Raw genomic sequence first — 19,583 nt, forward strand, 5'->3', positions numbered from 1 at the left:
TCTGAATCTTGCAATATTTATGCCAGATTTGTGTTCATTTATTGTTTTGAGTAGAGAACAACTTTACTGTATAGCATATAAATGCTATATTTATGTCAGAAGGACATTATTGGTAGATAAAGGCATATGTCACATTAGATGTTCATTGAATTTTGGACTCATCCTCCAGTGTGTTTGTCATCACCTGCCAACAATGCCCTCGAGCTGTCAGTGCAGAACAAACATGCCATTCTCTACACAAAAGGAAAAACAAAGGTCAGAGATTTAACATAAATATAGTAACATCCAGGGACCTATCTGAGAACATTTCATAGCCTTTATTTAGCCTTACTGTTTAATTGAGGGTAATATTTCATGAATCTGATGGAAGTTATGTATTTATTTAAAGTTTTTATATGTTGTCTCAATACTAAAAGTCTCTGGACGGCTTACAAAAAATGGGCTCAGGAATCTGTGCCAGGATAAAGCTGCAAGGGCCGCATCCAGTGGAGCTGTATGCAGTGTCGAATGTTTGTACAACGGAGGTTTAGTACTTCCAGAAGTAAACAAAATGTTCATCTACGAAACTCCATAGATCAGTAGAGCTTGCATGAGGAAACTTTGTCATCTTGGCCCAATCAAAACCAGCATTTTTTAAAAATCATTTTGAGGCTCCCTCTGGGATGCACTAAATTTTGTCTGCTGAAACAGTTGATCCCATTTATGCAACAGAGTCCACAGAAATGAGCCACGTGCAGAACTGAATCAGTAGGGACATAAGAACCTGTTGGATACTGCTTTTAGTCTTTAAGATATTATAGGACACATTTTTTTCTTACCTGCAAATTACATGGTATTTTCCAAAGTACAGGTAATTTAGATCAAATCCAGATGATGTATGTCCTTAGTGTTTGAATGGGGCACTTTCGTTTCAAAATATTTTGTGGCTTGAAAGTATCACATAATATTTTAATTGCTAATTTTTAAAACAGTAATTTCTTGATGAAATATTATGAAATTGTCTTCAGACATTGATATTGTGTGCAATAACTTTAAATATATCAGGATAAACCATTTGAGAGGATTACAGTTATGATGTTTTTCAAACCAACCTGATTTAGAAACATTGGCTCAAATCCGATTGAATATTTTAGTGGGATAATAGCAATCCCTTTCTTTCTCCAGTAATTGTGCGTATTAAATTCTTCCACATTCTTTTTCCTACTGTAAAAACATGACTTCTCCATGCATTCATTCCAACATCGTAGCAAGTTCTTTGCGTCAACTTCCTGTTTGTAATGTGTTTTGTCAAACTTTTTATACATGTTAATCTCTCTAATCTGAAATGCAAAGGTAAAGGAAGCAAACAGTGTTATTGGATGGCCACTAGCGCCAGCGCCCAAATCCTTCATTTGGAGCCTGGAATCTCCAGGAGGGCATCTTCCCCACCACCCTGCTGAACATGAACACTTGCTCAGATACAGGGGCACTGGTAATCTCTGTTGCATCTGATCCCCCTGGATTAGCTTGTGTTTCATCCTTGTTGCAGCTTTTTCCTTTTTACATTTCCCTGCCCCCACAGATTATGAAATCTGGATAGACAGCTGGCTTTCACGATCCCAGTTTTGACAGCCATCAACAGCCCCTTCAAAGTGTCCAAAGTGTCGTAGGGGCTGGGTATGGCTGATAGAAACCTTCTTTGTTTAAAAAAAATAAAAAGGGGTATGAAAATTTGTTCAAGAGAGTTCTTCACTTCTGTTTTTTCAAAAAATTCGCCACACTTGTGCCACTGCAAGCTTTTGTATTTGCATGAATGGAGTGATTTAAAGCCTCTGCTTTGACCAATATTCAGGGGGCACCTATAGCCAAGGTGCAACATCTGCAAACCACGGATCTTGCCCAGAAGATACTCCCATTTCAGAGGGAGCTTTGCATATGAATATGGGATATTTGGGTATGCCAGGACCCTCTTTGTGGCAAGTCTATATGCTGGTGCATATTTTGCACTTCTTCCTGGGCCTCTTGTGTGCACTTTGATGGCTATTTGTCAAAAATCTGGGTCTCTTTAAAGTGGGGTTCTGACTGGGCAATAGTTTTTGTTTCAGTTGGGAATATTACAGCCATAGGTCCCAGGCAAGAATACTCACTCCTGGGTCAAAACTCCCCTTTCCAAGGGACCCAGAGTTCTGAAAGTTCTGAAAACAGCTTTTCCTTATTCAGGCTTTTGCAGAATGTGCACTGCTATGCAAGTCAAAATATGGATGTGGTTACAAAGGGGGTGTGAATCAAGAAACAAGCTTTTCCATGTAACGATTGCTCCTGCCTTTGAGTTCTGTTGAAGACTGGTCATGTGACTGCTACAAGCAATCAAAGGGCGGGTGTGATTTGGAGCCTCTTCTGGGCAAAGACCAGGGTTAATACCTGCAGCTCTTTGGCAGACCATTGGCAGAAAGGTCTGTACCTTTCCCCACTTAAGCCTTCAGAGCTCCACACATGCAGTTCACAATAGTTACACAAGTGTAACTATTTTTAAAGTACTTTTTTGTTCAAAATTATAATAAAGAGTTGTGATGGCCATGGACAGCCTCTCCAAGGTGTTTCTTGAGTACTCTGAAGCGGCTTGTTGGTGGCTGTCAAAACTGGGATCATGAGTGTCCATCCGCATTTCACAATCTATGGCTAGAGGCAGCAGTAAAGGGGAAAAGGGGTCACAGCAAGCCTGGAACATCTCACAATTGTGGCTGGCAGGGGAGGAAGTCAGCTGCCACCAAGTGCTGCGTGGGCATGGTGGGAACAGCTGATGCTGACAGTGACCTTGGAGCCACTTGGGAAAAACAGCAAGTGGGGGGGGGGTTGTCACTCTTGCCAAGTGACTCCATAGCTGACTCCCCATTCACATGATGGCGTTAGTTGCTCAGGTGGCCTAGCAACTAATTACGGATGCAGCAATCCCTACTACAGCCCATGGGAAAATCTGTTCAGCTTTGTACAACGTGACAACCCATTGAGGGTTGTAACCCAGGATGAGCTATCCTGTCGTGTGCACCCACTCAATGTGCCATGTGAAGTGATAGTTCTTGGTTCAATGTCCAGGCAACTGAAACATGCTTCCAAGGTTGGCAATGTTACAGGTGTGGCTGAGATGTATGTCCTAAAAGCCTATGTGTAAAGTGTGCTGGTTCAAGTGCATCTTTCTTATATTGATACAATTCACTCTCAAAAGTTTGAGAAGCACTAGACTGTGGCATATCTTTTGTACAGACTTCCCTTTTAAGGGCAGTGCTGGGTAGCAAAAACATCCAGGGGTCAGACCACAGGGCAGGAAAAAATGCAGAGATCTGCATATGCTAAAATACATATGCTCTAAAGTCAGTGTATGCATGTGTCTATATTCTAAGGATGCCAAATTTGTGAAAATGGATGTATGGACAAGGTAGAGGTGGCTATTTGATTTCAGGGTGGGGGGAATCTCAGGTGGAAAGGTTTAAGGGGAGGGGGCTGCAGGAGATGAAATGTGTGGCTTTTCTCAACTTGGGGCAGGGGGAAGAGATAAAGGGAAAATAAGTTGTGTCAAGCCAAAAATGACTCGCACTGGTGGTGAGGAGGTAACTCTGCCTTCCTTGTGGTGTCTGCTAAGATATCCATGGGAGGACCAGGGCAGCGGGGAGGCGTCCCTAAGGGTGAGCTCAGTTGTCTGTCAAAGAGCACAGTCCAGGTATAACATAAGGACAGTCTTTATGTGGAAGAAGAAATTCTCTGTTGAATCTTCATATACAAGCAACAATTCTGTGTAGAAATGTAAAAAGTATACCTGCACTTGGTTACCTTTTCTGGTGGTAAACCTGTTTGGATTGCTATATCTGTTATCCATGTTTCTGTAACAAGAGCTGATTGAGGAAAACCAAATCCCCTGAAAGCTGTGTTGGATGGCAAATTTGTTTTACAGGCACTTCCTCGACATACTAGGTTGGGAATCTTGTACGCGTTGTCCATTCTTAGCAATGCATTCTCTATTACCTTTAGGAAAGCAAAAATAGAATTAGTTGACTTTGTTAGGCATGTGTGCATATATTTATATATAATTTGTATTGTTTTCTTAAAATGAATAAGATACAGAAAGAAAAAGGGCATAAGAGAAGAAGTGAAATAAAATTGACAAGGGAGCTTAAACCAATATAACTAATATATTCATAACTTACAAATTTCCAAAGAGATGAAACATTTCTTTTTGTCAATCAATAGTTTATTGAAGCTCAAAAAGAAAGACTATAATTCTCTGTACTGACAAATTTTCCAGTCACTTCAAATCAATTATAAATCATCCACATTTTAATGAGCTTGCTTTTACATCATATTAATTATACTGGATGTAACAGAATTTCCATTTATCATTAAATTCTTCAGTCAGATTTCTGTTTATATAATTAGTTAATTTTTCCATCACTGCATACTTAGCCAACTTATTTTTCTAATCTTCAGTTGTTAGGGATTCTGGTGTTTTCCATTTAAATGCAATTGTAATTCTTGCTGCAGTTATGTATTTGAATAACTCTGACATGTTCTTTGAAAGAATCTCTGGCATTATATTTAAAAGCATATTCTTAGGACTCATAGGAAAATTAGTTTTAAAGGTTTTTTGTATTTCTGCATGTATCAACTTCCAAAATCTTTTAATTATTTCTCAAGTCCACCATGGAAGGTAGAAAGTCCCATTTATTATATTTTCATTGTAATTTTAATCTATTTTTTCTTTATCTTTTAGGTTAATGTACCACCAAAAAAAATATCTTGTATCAATTTTCTCTTAGTGCTTGACTGGCTGTGAATGTAATGCCGTTCTTCCATAAAGCTTCTCATTGATGGGGTAGCATTTCTCCAAGGTTTTGCATCCAAATAGTCATACATTTCTTATCTTGCTGATTTTCAGTGTCAAGTTGAAGTAATTGCTGATAAAGCCTTCCTAACCCTTTTGTTGTGTAATAGCTTTTCAAAATCTGTCAGGTCTCTTTACAATGCCTTCCCCTGACTGGATTTTCCCTTTCAGTCTTGAAAACAATTGGTAGTAAACAGGCCATTGTATATTTTTCCCTTCATTTTTTAGTGGCTGCCAAGATTTAACTTGTCCGTGTTGATCCATCATCTCCCCATAGGTTATTAAATTATTATTTTTCCTTAACTGTTTTCCATATGCTTCAACTGGGGACATCAGAGGAGAAATCGGAGGACTGTTTCTTTTTCTTATAGAATACAAAGTTTTTATTAGGCCACCTCTTAATACATCATTATCAGCATCAAACATGTGTGTATATTGATTAGTTGTGTTAGGTGCCTGACTGCAGAGCAAACAAACAGAAGATTCCTTTCTTGGGAGAAATCTCACACTCATAACCTTATAACCCTAAACTACCTGAATAATTTTGTTGTGAATATCGTCAGCAATTTTGTCTCCATTATGAGCCAAGGGCACAGGCCCATTCACATAGACATCTCCAGTGCAGCAGCCTAAAATTTATTTATATCAAAGACTGACTGATAGCCCTCCTTTTGGAGTAATCCTTCCCAGGGTAGCATATAAAAAAACAAAGACAAAAAAAATAATAAAGCAATTAGGAGAGCATACGAAATGTAACAGTTAAAACCAGATGGCGCAACAGCTCAAAAAAGTCCCAACAATTATAGGTTATTGCAAACAGACAAGTTCTTAGGGCCCTCTCTAATGATGGGGCTCAGTGGATATGATTTCAAACAGGGCTCTACAAGTGGCAGTGGTGTGGTAATACCATGTGGGCCCAGTCCTTTGGGCCCACTAGCCTAATTGTTCTTTCAGACTCAACCCATTAGAGCTTTACAGGCCACTGCTAGCAGTCCAAGTAGGGCCCAGAAACAAGCTGGCCACAGATGCAACTGCCAAAGTCTAGGTGCCGTGCGATGCAATTGCCCAGCACCCACTCGTACTGAAAGAAGCAGCGTTTTGTTTGTACCTGTTGAACTTTCTGAATTGACTTTAAGGGCAGTCCCCCTTTGAGTGCATTATCCAGCCTGGATATCACTAGAACACGGATAACTGAAACAAGATCTACCCTCTCCAGATAGGCGAAGTACCAGTGGGTGGGGTACCAGCCTAAGTTACCAAAAATCACTCGTGATCACCTCTGCCCCACAAACTTCCATAGCTAACACCAAGTCCTAAGGCCCAGTCAGCTGTCCAAAAAGTTTAAGTGGCCCTTACTCTCCTACCTGAAATGGAAATTTAACTGGATTTTGGTGAATGTGGCTACAAGGCTGCTTTATTAGGGTTCCCGATTATTCAGAGCTCTGTAAGTTTGGAAGGACTGCCTTATCAGGGTGCTTATCAGCATGCAAATTTCTGCAACAGCATTCTCCTGCACCCATTTAAATATTCAGACCTTCCTGGGAAAAACGGGGAGGTGGAGGGGTCAGGTCTACAGTGTGCATTCCTACTTCCCTCCGCGCTTACACTTTTTTGAACAATTAAATATACTCAACCAACAGAACTCCCAGACTTAGTTCCTCAGACAAAGTACAACTCCATCTAGTTCTGGTTGTAAGATGCATCTGGACTACCTGGGTTCCCTACCTACAGTGTTTCTGTGTTGTGTGGATTAAGTTTCCACTTCTTCAGCCTCATACATCCTAAAAGCATATCCAGAGACTGCTTCAACAGTTTTATAGCCTCCCTGACATGAACAGGTTAAAGTAAAGGCCACATCAGAAGTATGGATTGATTGACTTTGGAAGTAAGGTTTTCTAAATGTTTAAAAGTGACAAAACTTATTGCAAGCGATTCATCTGGTGTACATCCAGCGTTACTGTAGTACCTCATATCCAGAGCCACAATTGTGCCATCATTCATAAAGCCAACCTACAAAGTTTACAGTTGTACTCAGCTTTTAAAAATTATTTACTTTTTACAACTAAGTTTAACCAGATATCAACACCAAATTAAAAAACATTAGTTTCACATTTGCAATGGCAGATCTGTGAGTTTGTACAATTGGGAAAAAAGAGGGTAGCTGTGTGTTCTTTTATGAAGGTTGAAATTGATTTTGGTTCCTGTCAATTAGGCAGAGTTTGCTGTTTAGCTCTCCCTTCCTTCCTGTCAGAGTTGGTCCATGGTTTGCCTCTGAGGTAAAATATCGGATAAACCCTTATCTGTTCAGTTTTAAAAGTTTTTTTTGTCTTCCTCTGGTTATAAAAATTTTGATTTTGTATAAAATATACATTTATATCATGCCCTATCACAATTTAACCCAGAATGTTTTGCAGACTACAGCATTCCTGTCTCTGGACTCCACTGGCTGGGGCTGACAGCAGTTGAAGTCCAAAACATCTGGAGGGTACCAGAATGAGGAAGCCTGTAGAGTTTTGCCTGTAACTTTTCCAAAAGTACTCAGTACACTGTTATTTCTTCCTTCTCCATGCAGTATCAAAAGCAATGGAAAAGGAGGGGAAAGAAAATATAATTTATTTCAACTTCACAGACATGTGCTGGAGGGGCAGCAGAACATGATTAAGGATTAGGATTAAAGACTGCAGCCTTATTTTAAGCATACTTGCTTCAAAGAAAATTTCACTGAGTTCAGTGGGCCCCTCTTAGTAACCATGCACAGAATTGCAGTGTTACATTTATTTATTTAGTTCCCACCTTTTTTTCCTTTCAAGGAACTCAAGGCAGCTTGCATAAATGCCCTCCTCCTCTCAGTTTTATCCTGACAACAACTTCGTGAGATCAGTTAGGCTGAGAGTCCGTGTCTGGCCCAAAGTTACCCAGTGAGCTCCACGGCTGAGCAGGGGCTGGGACCTGGAGCTCCTGGATTCCCAGTACAACTCTTTAGTCCCTGCACCACACTGGCTTTCAGTGGGTAAAGTAATGTTTTCTGCAAATGCACAATTTGATTAGGTTCAGGTGCAAAGGACTGCTTCATTATTGGAAATAATTAAATCAAAAAGGCTTTTGTTTGTATCATTTTTTATTTTACTCACTTTGTACCTGCCAAGGAAAGGATGCCTACCCCCAGTTATTAACATATCATCTGCTCGATCTAGAATACAACGGACTGCATGACCAGTTCTGAAAAGAGATGTTAAATTTACTTGAAGTAGAGCTATAAACAACCAGCTAAATGCATTTGTTTCAACTGGAATTGAGGTATTGGCTTCCCAGTCTGGAGCAACATCTAGGGGCTTGGAAAATCAGAAGCTTCAAGGATCCCATCTGACCTGGACATCAGAGATCATAGGCTTCAAAGGATGAAGCCTAGAATTCCACTTCCATGAAAAACCTGAAGGAATTAGCAGCAGACTAAGGATGGCTTACTGCTGTCCCCCAATAATTCTTTTGACCCTATGATCAGTTCCTCAGACCCAAGCTTCCCTCCTTTAAACAGCATTTTACCAGAAATATTTATAAGCTGCAAAAGTGAAGTCTATAGGACATGCTTTAAGCAGAACTCTCTTTTGAACCATCTTCAGTTCTCCTGAGAGAAGAATATAGATGGAGGAAAGATGGCTTGAGGACGTATCTTCTATCACAAGAAGTTTGAACCAGTAATAAATTGAACGAATGGACCAAAATCATCTCATAATATTCAATATGGTGCCTCAGTTATGGCCTATTGGTGTCATCAAAATATTTTTCCCAGCATAAGAGCTTGTGATAATCCTGGCCTTCACTCTCTTAGACGAAGTGATGACAAGCATTTGATGAGACAGAAAATAATCCAAGAAAAATAGTGGATGTCTGGATTTTGCTTCATGAGCACCATATTTGGCATTGGACAGAAACTGTTCCTCAGATAAAATTGATCACTTATTTTAATTTCCTGTGTAGTGTGTAACTTGGCTTACTTGCTAGTTACTTAAAGGGCAACACTCAAGCTATTTCTGAGTTACTGTATCATTATTCATAACTGATTGTTACTGTGCATTTTCCAATTTAAATCAGGCTTTTAAGCTACATACGTACTTGTTAGCTGCCACTGCAGTGACAGCAGCGAGAATAGCAGGTTTAGTTACTTTCCCACCAAATCCACCTCCAACTCGTTTTACATGGCACATAATCCTATTGCAGGGGACATTTAAAACAGAGGCCACCAGCTCCTGTAAGATCAATGCAAAGATATATAAAGAGGTATTACATATACTGGTTCTTTTTGGACCCTGGCTTGAATCCCACTGACGTCACATTTGGCAACCCTTGGCCTTTGAGCCAATAGTATCATTCGCATCAAGGTGATTTTAAGGAATTTAGATGACAATCAGGATGCAGACAGAGAAACTGTTTGTCAGTGAAGCACAGTTGGGGTAGACTAACAGTTGCGTATAGCTGCACCATGTCCCACAAAGCTTACTGGTGCAGCAAGTTGCTTTCTGGGAGTGTCTCATACAAGTCTTATGGTCCCATAGAAAGCATCAGTGCAAATTATACCAAGGGCACTCTCAGATGAGGCTTTTCTGGTGCCATATACTCGCTTCATTCACAAAGTTTTAGGAGAGCTCTTGACCTTAGCATCTTCAGCTTAAACATTCAATTGTTTCCTGGTGCCTCTTTTATCTTTTTTTCTTACCACAGGTAATTGATTAAAGTAAATGCAAAATTGGTGCTTAATGCCTTTGGTAATGCCAGGAACCCTTCATCTGGAAGCATTCAGAAGCTGACACCAGGGGAAAGAGCCAAGCCCCAGGAGGAGGCAGAAACCTCCAATTTCATCTTGGTTGCCAGGCATTGAATTACACAGGAAAAGGCTCCAAGAGAAGGGGAAGTTAAATGGTTTTTGACTTTTGGTCATTCAGTTAATACCCAGAGGCTTGGGACTCAGAGTCCTTTAAGGTCCCTGAAATATGAACTCTGGAGAGAAATATATGGACCTGACCCAATAATCTTACACAGCACCATGAGGCTGAGAAATTAGGTTTTCTTTAGAGGACTGGAAGTACTATGAGAGAAGCATAACTACCCTTGACATAGACAAATGTTTCTTCCATACTGCCATTTTCATTGGTCAAACGAGTTTTTGAAAAACTACAGAACTTGAAAAATCTGTTTACTGGAAGCATTAGAGGGTGAGTAGATATACAGTTGGCACTGAGGTCTCACTCTTTCCATTCTTTACAGTCTGAAAGAAGCCCCAGAACTATTGCTTTTCTCTTGCGAACATTTGTGTGAAACTGCTTTTCCTTTTAGCTTCATTCTCCCAGGCAGAAAATGAGGTGGTAAACCTGTGTTTGGACCATACTACTTTGGACTGCAGAGGGGGGGCTTGCATAAAGGAATGCTTCCTCATAGGGTTGGAGGAACAGTTCCTGTAGTTATACTGTTATTAAGATTACACTCTCACTGTTACCTGAGTAAATGCTGGATTCTGTGAGGACACATAAATATCTATTTCTTTATCTTCTCCCTTTGGAACAACAAGTACACTTTGAGGTTCCATGTAGAAATGCTCCTGTCCCCCAATGTGAATTTCCCCTGTCCCAAAAGTCAAAGAGAAAATTAATCAGTGAGGTTTAAAACATAAAGTAACTTAGAAAAATTATGCTGAAAACTTCGACAGGACAATCTTTATTTTATATTTAGAGGAATTCCACCAGCATCAACTTGTTGGGAGTTAAGTCTCAAACTTGAGTCTCCTGTGTATTGTTAGTGCATATTTCTCCATGTCCATATAGAGGAGTACCTTCTTCCATCAAACCAGATTTGACATGGATTATGTGGATGCTTTTAACTTGCAGTTTTTCGTTTCCTGCATAAATGGGATCTTGGGAAAGCCTCAGCAGCCCTGGGATGGTGAGGGATGGGGAAATTTAACCTTTTCTCTCCTTGCTACATTCCCAACAAAAGTGCATAGCTGAAGATTCTGCTTCCTTTGAAGTGCAAATTGCAGCTTCAAAAATGTGATTCACAGCTGTAGAGAGAGTGGAACCTTCCTTTTGCTGTGTAGCATTTATACAGAATTACCTTCAAGAATATGATCCACTGTATCAAATCCATCCTGAACATTTCCTAGTTCTAGTTTTCTTTCTGGATCAAAGAATGACTTGTGCTCGATTGCTTCCTGCAGTTGGGGTGGTAAATAATATATATATGTGGGATCCTCCTTTGAATATTTGAATACTTTGGCAGCCAGCTCTGGGAAAGTTAGCATGGTGCAATAACACTAACCTGTCAAAACTGTTGAAAACAATTTACTGAATTTGACAACTTTTTCATCATTTGCTTAACTTTTCAGTGTGTTGCATGCCGTATAGAAATTACCTCAATAGTCAGAAGAACTGGTTCCAGAGCGTCATATGATATTTTTACTTTTGTAGTCGCATGCTTTGCATGAGCAGCTGAATCAGCAACCACAGCACAAACTATCTGACCCACACAGGTTACCTGAAAAATATATGAAATATTATCTGTGCACATGCAGAGAAAGACAAAATGAACCTTAATGCAGCAAGTGTGGTACAGATGCAGATGTGCAAGGAAGGTGCAAAGGCAGTTTGCATTGCTTAAATACATCAAGCAGCTGGAACTGCATGTATGTGTCCTTTGCCTAAATTGTGACTAAGTGTTCAGCACTTTGTTCAGCGAGTGAGTGGGACAGTGGGAGTGGGGAGATTTGGAGGAGAGAGGAGCTGCCTCTGCATGACCCACAGGTGATCAGGACGAAAAAAGTTGACAGGGCAAATTATCTGCCTGATGGGTATGCATGTACATGGATTCTTGTCCATGGTGGTGTATATGTCCTGTGATTCCAAACAAATGAAGCTCACTGTCACTTTCTTGTGCATTAAGTCACCACAACATTGCAAATTCTCTCTGTTACATAGCAATCCTGTATTTCTTGCCAAAAGTACCAGCTAAGTTCCAAACTGCTAGTTCTTACCTATATCGGCCTAAACATCCTGGAGCCAGGGTATCTCAAAGAATACATATAAGCCTGCCCAAAATCTGCATTCAGCATCTGAAGCCTTAGAACACATCCCATGTGAGATGGATGGGTACTTCGCATTGCCTTTTGTGTAGTGCAGGAGCCCCCAGTGTGGTTTCCATTCACATTTCTAATGGCACCTGCGGAGTGGTCCCTACTAAGCAAACCAACTTTTATTTCCCTTTACTCCTTTTTTAATATTGTTCAGGGATTTGTATATATCCATAGCAATTAATACATATGCAATGCATATACCTTAATAGCAATTACACATGCGCTTCAACAAAAACTGTTCAAATAGCCTAACATCTGTTGGGGCACAGCACCTATACGCTGCCCATTCAAATACTTGAACACACTGCAGAGTCCTCAATCGGTATCCTTTATCCTTCCACTGTTGGAATATCACTCTGAGTGGTCAAGAGTCCTAAAATACCACAGAGTCCTCATGGTAGCACACTGCAAGCCAGGTGTCATGTGAACACAGTCACTGTTAACTGCTTTAATAGAATTCTGTACTTTCCCAGAAAATAAATGTGTATTTATTTCAGTAAAAGAAGTTGATAAACCACAGATAAACAGTACCTTATCTGCTGCAAATAAATTCTCTGGTTGAGTTAGGCAACAGAATTCATTTGAACCTGGAACATCTTTAGCTGTTATCACATCAATTACTCCTGGCAGCTGAAGAGCTTCTGATATATCAATTGATCTGGAAAGCAAAATGTAATTCATCCTTTCTAGAAATATGGTATAACTAGCTTAGAAATTATTTCTAGAAATTGATTCTTTAAAATTCCAACAAAATATCCCCTAAATTATATTTTAAGATTAGACGGAGGAGATTTTACTACACAATCCTTGGGAAATTATTTCATCAACCATGAATACAATTGTATAGTTTTTTTAAACAAAGGTTTACTAACTTGGCAAAAAAGGATGTACAGTGTAATCCAAGGAGAAGTAAGCCCCTTCAAGTTCAAGGGGAATTACTCACAGAAAAGTGTGAGGAACTAAACCAGACTGCATTTTGTAATAACAGTTACGAATTAAAGAAACAATGATCAGTCAAAAACACCAACACTGTACATTTTTTTACAAAATATTAATACTTTAGCTAGTGGTGGGGAGCACGGAAGCAAGTCCCTGGGAATGAATCCATAGTTAGATGGGGAAATTGTGTGTGCAGATGTGCATGTTGCAATCAATTTCCAATCCATATATTTATAACCTTCTAAAATCTGTACTCACAGTAATCTACTGACTGGAAAGTGGTAAGGACTAGATATAGAGAACCCACCAACGTAAAACATAAAAGCTGACTTTTTAACTTCTTTCCCAAGTGAGATCAGGGCCAAAATGTATTATTTTTATATATTCAGCAGGAAACCATATGGTGGAGATGGTGCAGAATGGGGAAAAACACCTAAGAAGAATATACACTAGCTTAAGCTGGATCCATCTTAAACAAACATTTTACAATTTTTCATTATAATTTTTATTTTTTTCTTTAATTTTTAAGTTTTGGGGGAAGGAGGAATTTCTGATGTTTGACATAAAGCACATGGAACTAGTTTTGGGGATCATTAGAACCTGGTCAATAATTTTCTGTTCCCTTTCTCAAGCCAGGTGCCATGCTAATCATATTTTTGCACTCACACAATCTGTGCATGGGCTCTTGAACTTGTTACCAAGGTCAGAAAGAATTCCTTCTCCAAGGGGTGAATGTCATCACAATAGACTGCTTCTCCAGTGGCATGCTTAATACCTGCATGATGCATGATGGGATACCCCACTGTGTCATGGGGCAATTGTTCAGGAGCAACATCCTGTTTAAGAAAACAAAGCAAATAAAGTATGGCATCCTTACTTGCAATGTGGAAGCTTTACAAAGACATAGACAATACTATTACAAAATATTAATTTATTATGGAACAGACTCTATAAATACTTTTTTGGATATATATTTTGGAAATGATTTTTATGGCTGATGAAGAGCTTATAATAAGCTAGTTAGTATTTAAGATGCAATATAATATTTCATATTCTTACAACAGAATCATGCTGATTTCAGTGGGGTTTACTTTCAAGTTTCCATAGTGCTTCAGTTCAACTGACTAGAATACCACTGTTCTCTTGAAATTTGTAGGCAAATTTTCACAGAGCACTCCTAATCTCAACTGCATTTTCAGTTGGTTCCTAATCTGCCAACACAGATCAATTCAGGGTATAGCCCATTGTTGTTGTTGTTGGTCGTGAAGTCGTGTCCAACCCATCGCAACCCCATGGACAACATTCCTCCAGGCCTTCCTGTCCTCCACCATCCCCCGGAGTCCACTCAAGCTCACACCGACTGCTTCAGTGACTCCATCCAGCCACCTCATCCTCTGCAGTCCCCTTCTTTTGCCATTTATTGTTCCCAGCATCAGGGACTTTTCCAGTGAGTCCTTCCTTCTCATTAGGTGGCCAGAGTATTTGAGTTTCATCTTCAGTATCTGGCCTTCCAAAGAGCAGTCAGGGTTGATCTCCTCTAAGACTGACTGGTTTGATCGCCTTGCAGTCCAAGGGACTTGCAGAAGTCTCCGCCAGCACCACAATTCAAACGCCTCAATCCTTTTGCACCCAGCCTTCCTTATGGTCCAGCTTTCACAGCCATACATTGCAACTGGGAAAACCATAGCCTTGACTATATGCACGTTTGTCGGCAGGGTAATGTCTCTGCTTGTTAGTATGCTGTCTAGATTTGCCATAGCTTTCCTCCCATACTTTGATTTTTAAAAAAGTGAGCAAATGCATGCATATTAAATATTAAAAACAAAAGGGTGGGTGTGTGGTTTTCAAGTGTTCACAAAGGACACACATCTTCCCTTGGATGGCCATTTTGCTACCTGTTCAATAGAACACAACATAACTTAATGTGAGCTTTTATGCAACCTGTATTAGGTTGATTGGGACTAGATTTTGACCTTGTGGAAGGTAGCCTGAGTGTACAATGAATGGTACAAAAGTATAGGCTTGGTCAAATTACTAGACAATACAACCCTACCAGCCTCCACTGCATTTATATAACCTTTTAAGGTATTTGCAAATACTAAGCAAAATCTTGTGTGATAGCCATGATCCAGCTTTTCATACCCTGAGGTGAGATTAGAGTGCTGGATGTCGGGCAGGCAGTGACTACACCCTAACCAACAAATACCGGTGATAGTTATTAACAGATGCCACTGACCTGGTACTTTTGTGAACCATGAGGTAACTTAGTATGGAACTCCTCCAAGCTTCTCATATATTTCAGTGGTATAGGGAGATAGCTAGATGGATACTGAAAAACAGATAAATGCTATTTAGCACTGATCTCCTTTATTTGTTATTTATCACATTTGTGCCTTGCCCTTCTTCCAAGGAGCTCTGGGTTGCTCCTCACAACAGTGAGTTAAGTTAGATTCACAGAATATGATTTTCCCAAGGCAATCCGTGAACTTTGTGGCCAGGCAGACAACATCCTCACTCCTCCTAAATAGTCCAAACATTCTAGACATCATACCGCAATGACTGGATTTGCATGATATGACAAACCATTGTGGGTTGCTACCCATGGTGGGTTGTTCTGTCATGTAAACCCAGGTTGATGCTCATGGGGTGGCTTGTGTTAAGGATAACCTCAATGACCCGTGGGCTGCAGAAGGGGTGGTTGCACCCACAATGGACTGTTGTGGCATCTGAACCTGGGCCGGCAGACCCATTGTAGGTATAGGGAATCAGCTACTTATCACATGGGAAGAGCAGCAAAAGCCTCTTAAGTGTGCCCTGGCATTCACCAGGACCAGCCGCCACAGAAGTGCCCAAGCCACAATTGGGGTCAGCTGACACTAACTTCCCTACACATACTTCAATCACAACCACTTTCAGGCTCATTGTGGCTTTTTCTTCACTTTAATGTTTTTTCTGAAGAGCATGAAATCTGGCTGCCCAGCAGGCGCTTCTTATCCCCTAAACTGATCACTACAAAAAGGCTCTTCAAACTTCCCCTGTGGTTGCCAAACCGTTCTTTTTTTAATTATCCCTCCTGATTTTTTGCAAATACTTGTGATAATTATTGTTTCATTGTTTTTACACAGCAGTTGTGTGAATGCCAGAATGGCCAATCTTGGATGGGCAATGAGAGATCCACCTGCACTATTCAAATTCTGAAGCAATGCAGTGGAACACTTCTAGCCTCATAATCTCTGCTTGTGTTGTTTCTGTACAAAATTAAAACTAAAACAGAGCAGTGTCTATGGCACTCGTGCATCTACCTTCTACGCAGCAATCACACTGATGACAAATACTGATGCCATGGCTATCACGACATGGAGCAGTTGGGAATGGTATTTATTGCACAATGGAGAGAAAGGGTTAAAAACAAAGAGAGAACAGAGACAACTGCACAAGTCAGTTGGCTTCTCAACATGTTTCAAGATACTTTTCTTCTAGCTAATCAGTGATTTTTTTTCTGACGCCATTTTTGCTGTGGGGAGGAAGTGTTAGAATAAATTTGTAATATTTTTTAAAGCATCAAAACCTAGTTTGTGCAGCTATCTTATTCCTTTTAGTCACCCACATTTATGGCAGTTATCAAGATGCTAACAAATAAATCATATAATAAATACTTAAATAATAAATTTTTAAGTAGCCACTGTATTTCTTACCTGCCTTTGTCATTGGACAATATGCGGCCTTAAATTTTTGGAAAGAAAGGTTAAACAATTCCTAGTGAAATGATTGTCTGTTTTGATGTACAAGATACACCATATTGTAGTCTGTGCAAATCTGTGTAACAAAGTTAGATTCTGCCTAGCCAATGGATAATGAGCCTCCCCGAGGCTTTGTTGCGATGGGGGCGGCATAGAAATGGTTTAAATAAATAAACAGCTATTTTTAAACCAATTATCAATGATTCCTGTAATAACAGTTACAGAAAGTTACCATTTGGTGTAATTGTTGCAATGTTTGTAAATAGAATTTATATATGAAACAGATCATCAGAGTTTGTTTGTATTCTGTTATTCCTTCCGGAGGGGGGTCAAGGACAGACACCTCCTCAGAGACTAGCCTGCAAGCTTCTTCCAGTGTTTGTTCATTCCAGTTTCTGTAAGAAGGGAAATGTATGGAAGATTCAAAATGAAAACTTTTTACAAAGAAACTAACAAAACACAGCCCAACAGCTATAGTGATATACCAATGGGATTTAAAGAAACAGTATTCACAATTAGAGATGTACCAAAATATACATTGTACAAAAATAGCATTGTACAAAAATATACAAAAATTTATCATTCACATTTTTTACAGCTTGCAGTTATAACAGCAATATCTCATTTTATTAACCGCGAAAAGGTAAAATGGATTGTTTCAAAGTGGCAAAGAAGCATGCGGAACACAAGGATAAATTTCAGCACTGGAATACAATTTAAAGCAGGGGTCTCAAACTCACAGCCCGCGGGCCAATTGCGGCCCGTGGGACGATATTTTGTGGCCCCCACTTGATATCAAAGTTTAGTGATAGTGCGGCCCGTGCATTTTTCTCACACGCACCTGGGTGAGTCATTACCCTGGGCTCATTGTTCCCCCTAAGCTGTGTGCCGGGACGGGCGGGGCATGGGGGAGGCACCCTGTGGCCTTCAATGCTCCAGCGGTGCTCAGGCTGGCCTCCGGGAGCCACGCGGGATGAGCGGCCCAGCACCACCGCTGCCGCCCAAGGCCAACCACCATGGTGGTGGTGGGCCGCTCATCCGTGTGGCTCCCGGAGGCCGGCCCGGGCACCGCCGGCACTTTGAAGGCCGCAGGGCCCCTCCCCGGTGCCCCGCCTGTCCCGGCGCGCAGCTTAGAGGGAACATTGCCTGGGCGTTTTATATTTTTTGTCACCTGTGGGCTACCATAGCTCAGGATCGTGACAGCAACGCAAATTAACAACGTTAGTCACTTGAAACGTGATTCGGGAGAGTCACCGAGGGAAGAGAAAATATATCCTGTCACCCAGTGCAAATACGTTTTTTTTGTCACCCAGCCCCAGTCACGTCTTTCTCAAAACCTGCCGTGAAGAGAAAGGTTGGCGATGAGCACAGACCATTTCAGGAGAAGTGGGAAACGGAATATTTTTTTGTTGAGCACAAGGGCATCCCAACGTGTCTTATATGCACAGAGAAAGTTGCGGTGCACAAGGAGTACAATGTCAGACGTCATTACTCGACTAGACATGCTGAGGAGTATGCAAAATACCAGGGAGATGAGAGAGAGGACTGCGTCGCCAAACTTAAAACATGTCTACTGAGGCAACAAGATTTTTTCAAGAAAGCAAGCAAAGAGAGTGATGCAGCAGTCGAAGCCAGCTACGTAGTGAGTGAGATGATTGCTAAGGCAGGAAAGCCATTTAAAGATGGTGAGTTCATCAAAAAGTGCATGTTACAGGCTGCAAGTATAGTCTGTCTGGAAAAAAAGGGTCAGTTTAGCAACATCAACCTCTCAGCCAACACAGTGGCAGAGCGCATTTCTGACCTGTCAGGTAACATTTACGATCAACTGCATGAGAATGCTAAACATTTTCATGCATAATCAGTTGCTCTTGATGAGAGCACAGACGTCACTGACACCGCGCAGCTCACAGTATATGTCCGTGGTGTTGACGACAATTTTGAAGTGATGGAGGAGTTACTCACAGTGATTCCAATGCATGGCCAGACCACCGCTCAGGAGATATTCCGCCAGCTGTGTGATGCCATTGCAGATGCCGGCTTACTATGGAAGAGTTTTGCTGGAATAATAACCACCGGAGTGCCATCAATGACAGGGAGGAGAAATGGAGTCATGGCACTTGTTCAAAGAAAATTGGAAGAAGAGGTGTGGAAGAGGCCATTGCTCTGCACTGCATTATCCATCAGCAGACCCTTTGCAGCAAGTGCCTGAAGTTTGACAATGTGATGTCTGACATTGTGAAATGCATCAACCATATCAGATCCAGGGGCTTAAAGCACTGGTAGTTCCGTGCCTTTTTAGAGGAAATAGAGTCAGCATATGAGGATGTGCTCTACTACACCGAGGTACGTTGGCTTAGCAGGGGAAACGTCTTGAAGAGGTTTTTTGAGTTGAGAGCAGAGGTGATAACCTTCATGGAGAAAGATGGGATGGCTGTTCCTGTACTAAGTGATCCCAAATGGCTCATGGTCTTAGCTTTTCTTGTTGACATCACACAGGAGCTAAATGTACTGAACAAGTAATTACAAGGCCAGGGACAGCTTGTCAGTGCTGCCTATGACAATGTCAGAGCATTCTCCACAAAACTTGTGTTATGGAAAGCCCAGCTTTCTCAGACAAACCTCTGCCATTTCCCAGCATGCAAGGCACTCATGGATTCTGGCACACCATTCAGCGGTGAGAAGTATGCTGATGCCATTGTAAAGCTACAGGAAGAATTTGATCACAGGTTTGCAGATTTCAAGACACACAGAGCCACTTTTCACATTTTTGCTGACCCCTTCTCCTTCGATGCAGAAGATGCCCCCCTTGTGCTTCAAATGGAGCTAATTGACCTGCAGTGCAATTCTGAACTCAAAGCCAAGTTCAGGGAGGTGAGTGGAAAAGCAGACAAGCTTGGACAATTTTTGAGAGAATTGCCCCTTACCTTCCCTG

At 40.8% G+C, this 19,583-nt stretch overlaps 1 protein-coding gene across 1 annotated transcript in view; it reads right to left on the bottom strand.

Moving 5' to 3' along the window:
• The window catches only part of AOX1 (aldehyde oxidase 1), a 62,297-nt gene that overhangs the window by 12,390 nt on the left and 30,324 nt on the right, over positions 1 to 19,583 (bottom strand). The window contains exons 15-26 of the mRNA XM_044431888.1: positions 16,884 to 17,046; positions 15,148 to 15,240; positions 13,578 to 13,747; positions 12,504 to 12,630; positions 11,255 to 11,377; positions 10,958 to 11,054; positions 10,344 to 10,468; positions 8,966 to 9,099; positions 7,984 to 8,071; positions 6,767 to 6,862; positions 3,805 to 3,987; positions 1,092 to 1,319 (exon numbers count right to left, since the gene is read on the bottom strand). Coding sequence (XP_044287823.1) covers positions 1,092 to 1,319; positions 3,805 to 3,987; positions 6,767 to 6,862; positions 7,984 to 8,071; positions 8,966 to 9,099; positions 10,344 to 10,468; positions 10,958 to 11,054; positions 11,255 to 11,377; positions 12,504 to 12,630; positions 13,578 to 13,747; positions 15,148 to 15,240; positions 16,884 to 17,046 — 1,627 coding nt within the window. The remainder of the gene's footprint in view (positions 1 to 1,091; positions 1,320 to 3,804; positions 3,988 to 6,766; positions 6,863 to 7,983; positions 8,072 to 8,965; positions 9,100 to 10,343; positions 10,469 to 10,957; positions 11,055 to 11,254; positions 11,378 to 12,503; positions 12,631 to 13,577; positions 13,748 to 15,147; positions 15,241 to 16,883; positions 17,047 to 19,583) is intronic.

The sequence above is a fragment of the Varanus komodoensis genome, unplaced genomic scaffold, assembly GCF_004798865.1.
Source record: "Varanus komodoensis strain SLA01 unplaced genomic scaffold, ASM479886v1 scaffold23, whole genome shotgun sequence".
NCBI classification, from domain to species: domain Eukaryota; kingdom Metazoa; phylum Chordata; class Lepidosauria; order Squamata; family Varanidae; genus Varanus; species Varanus komodoensis.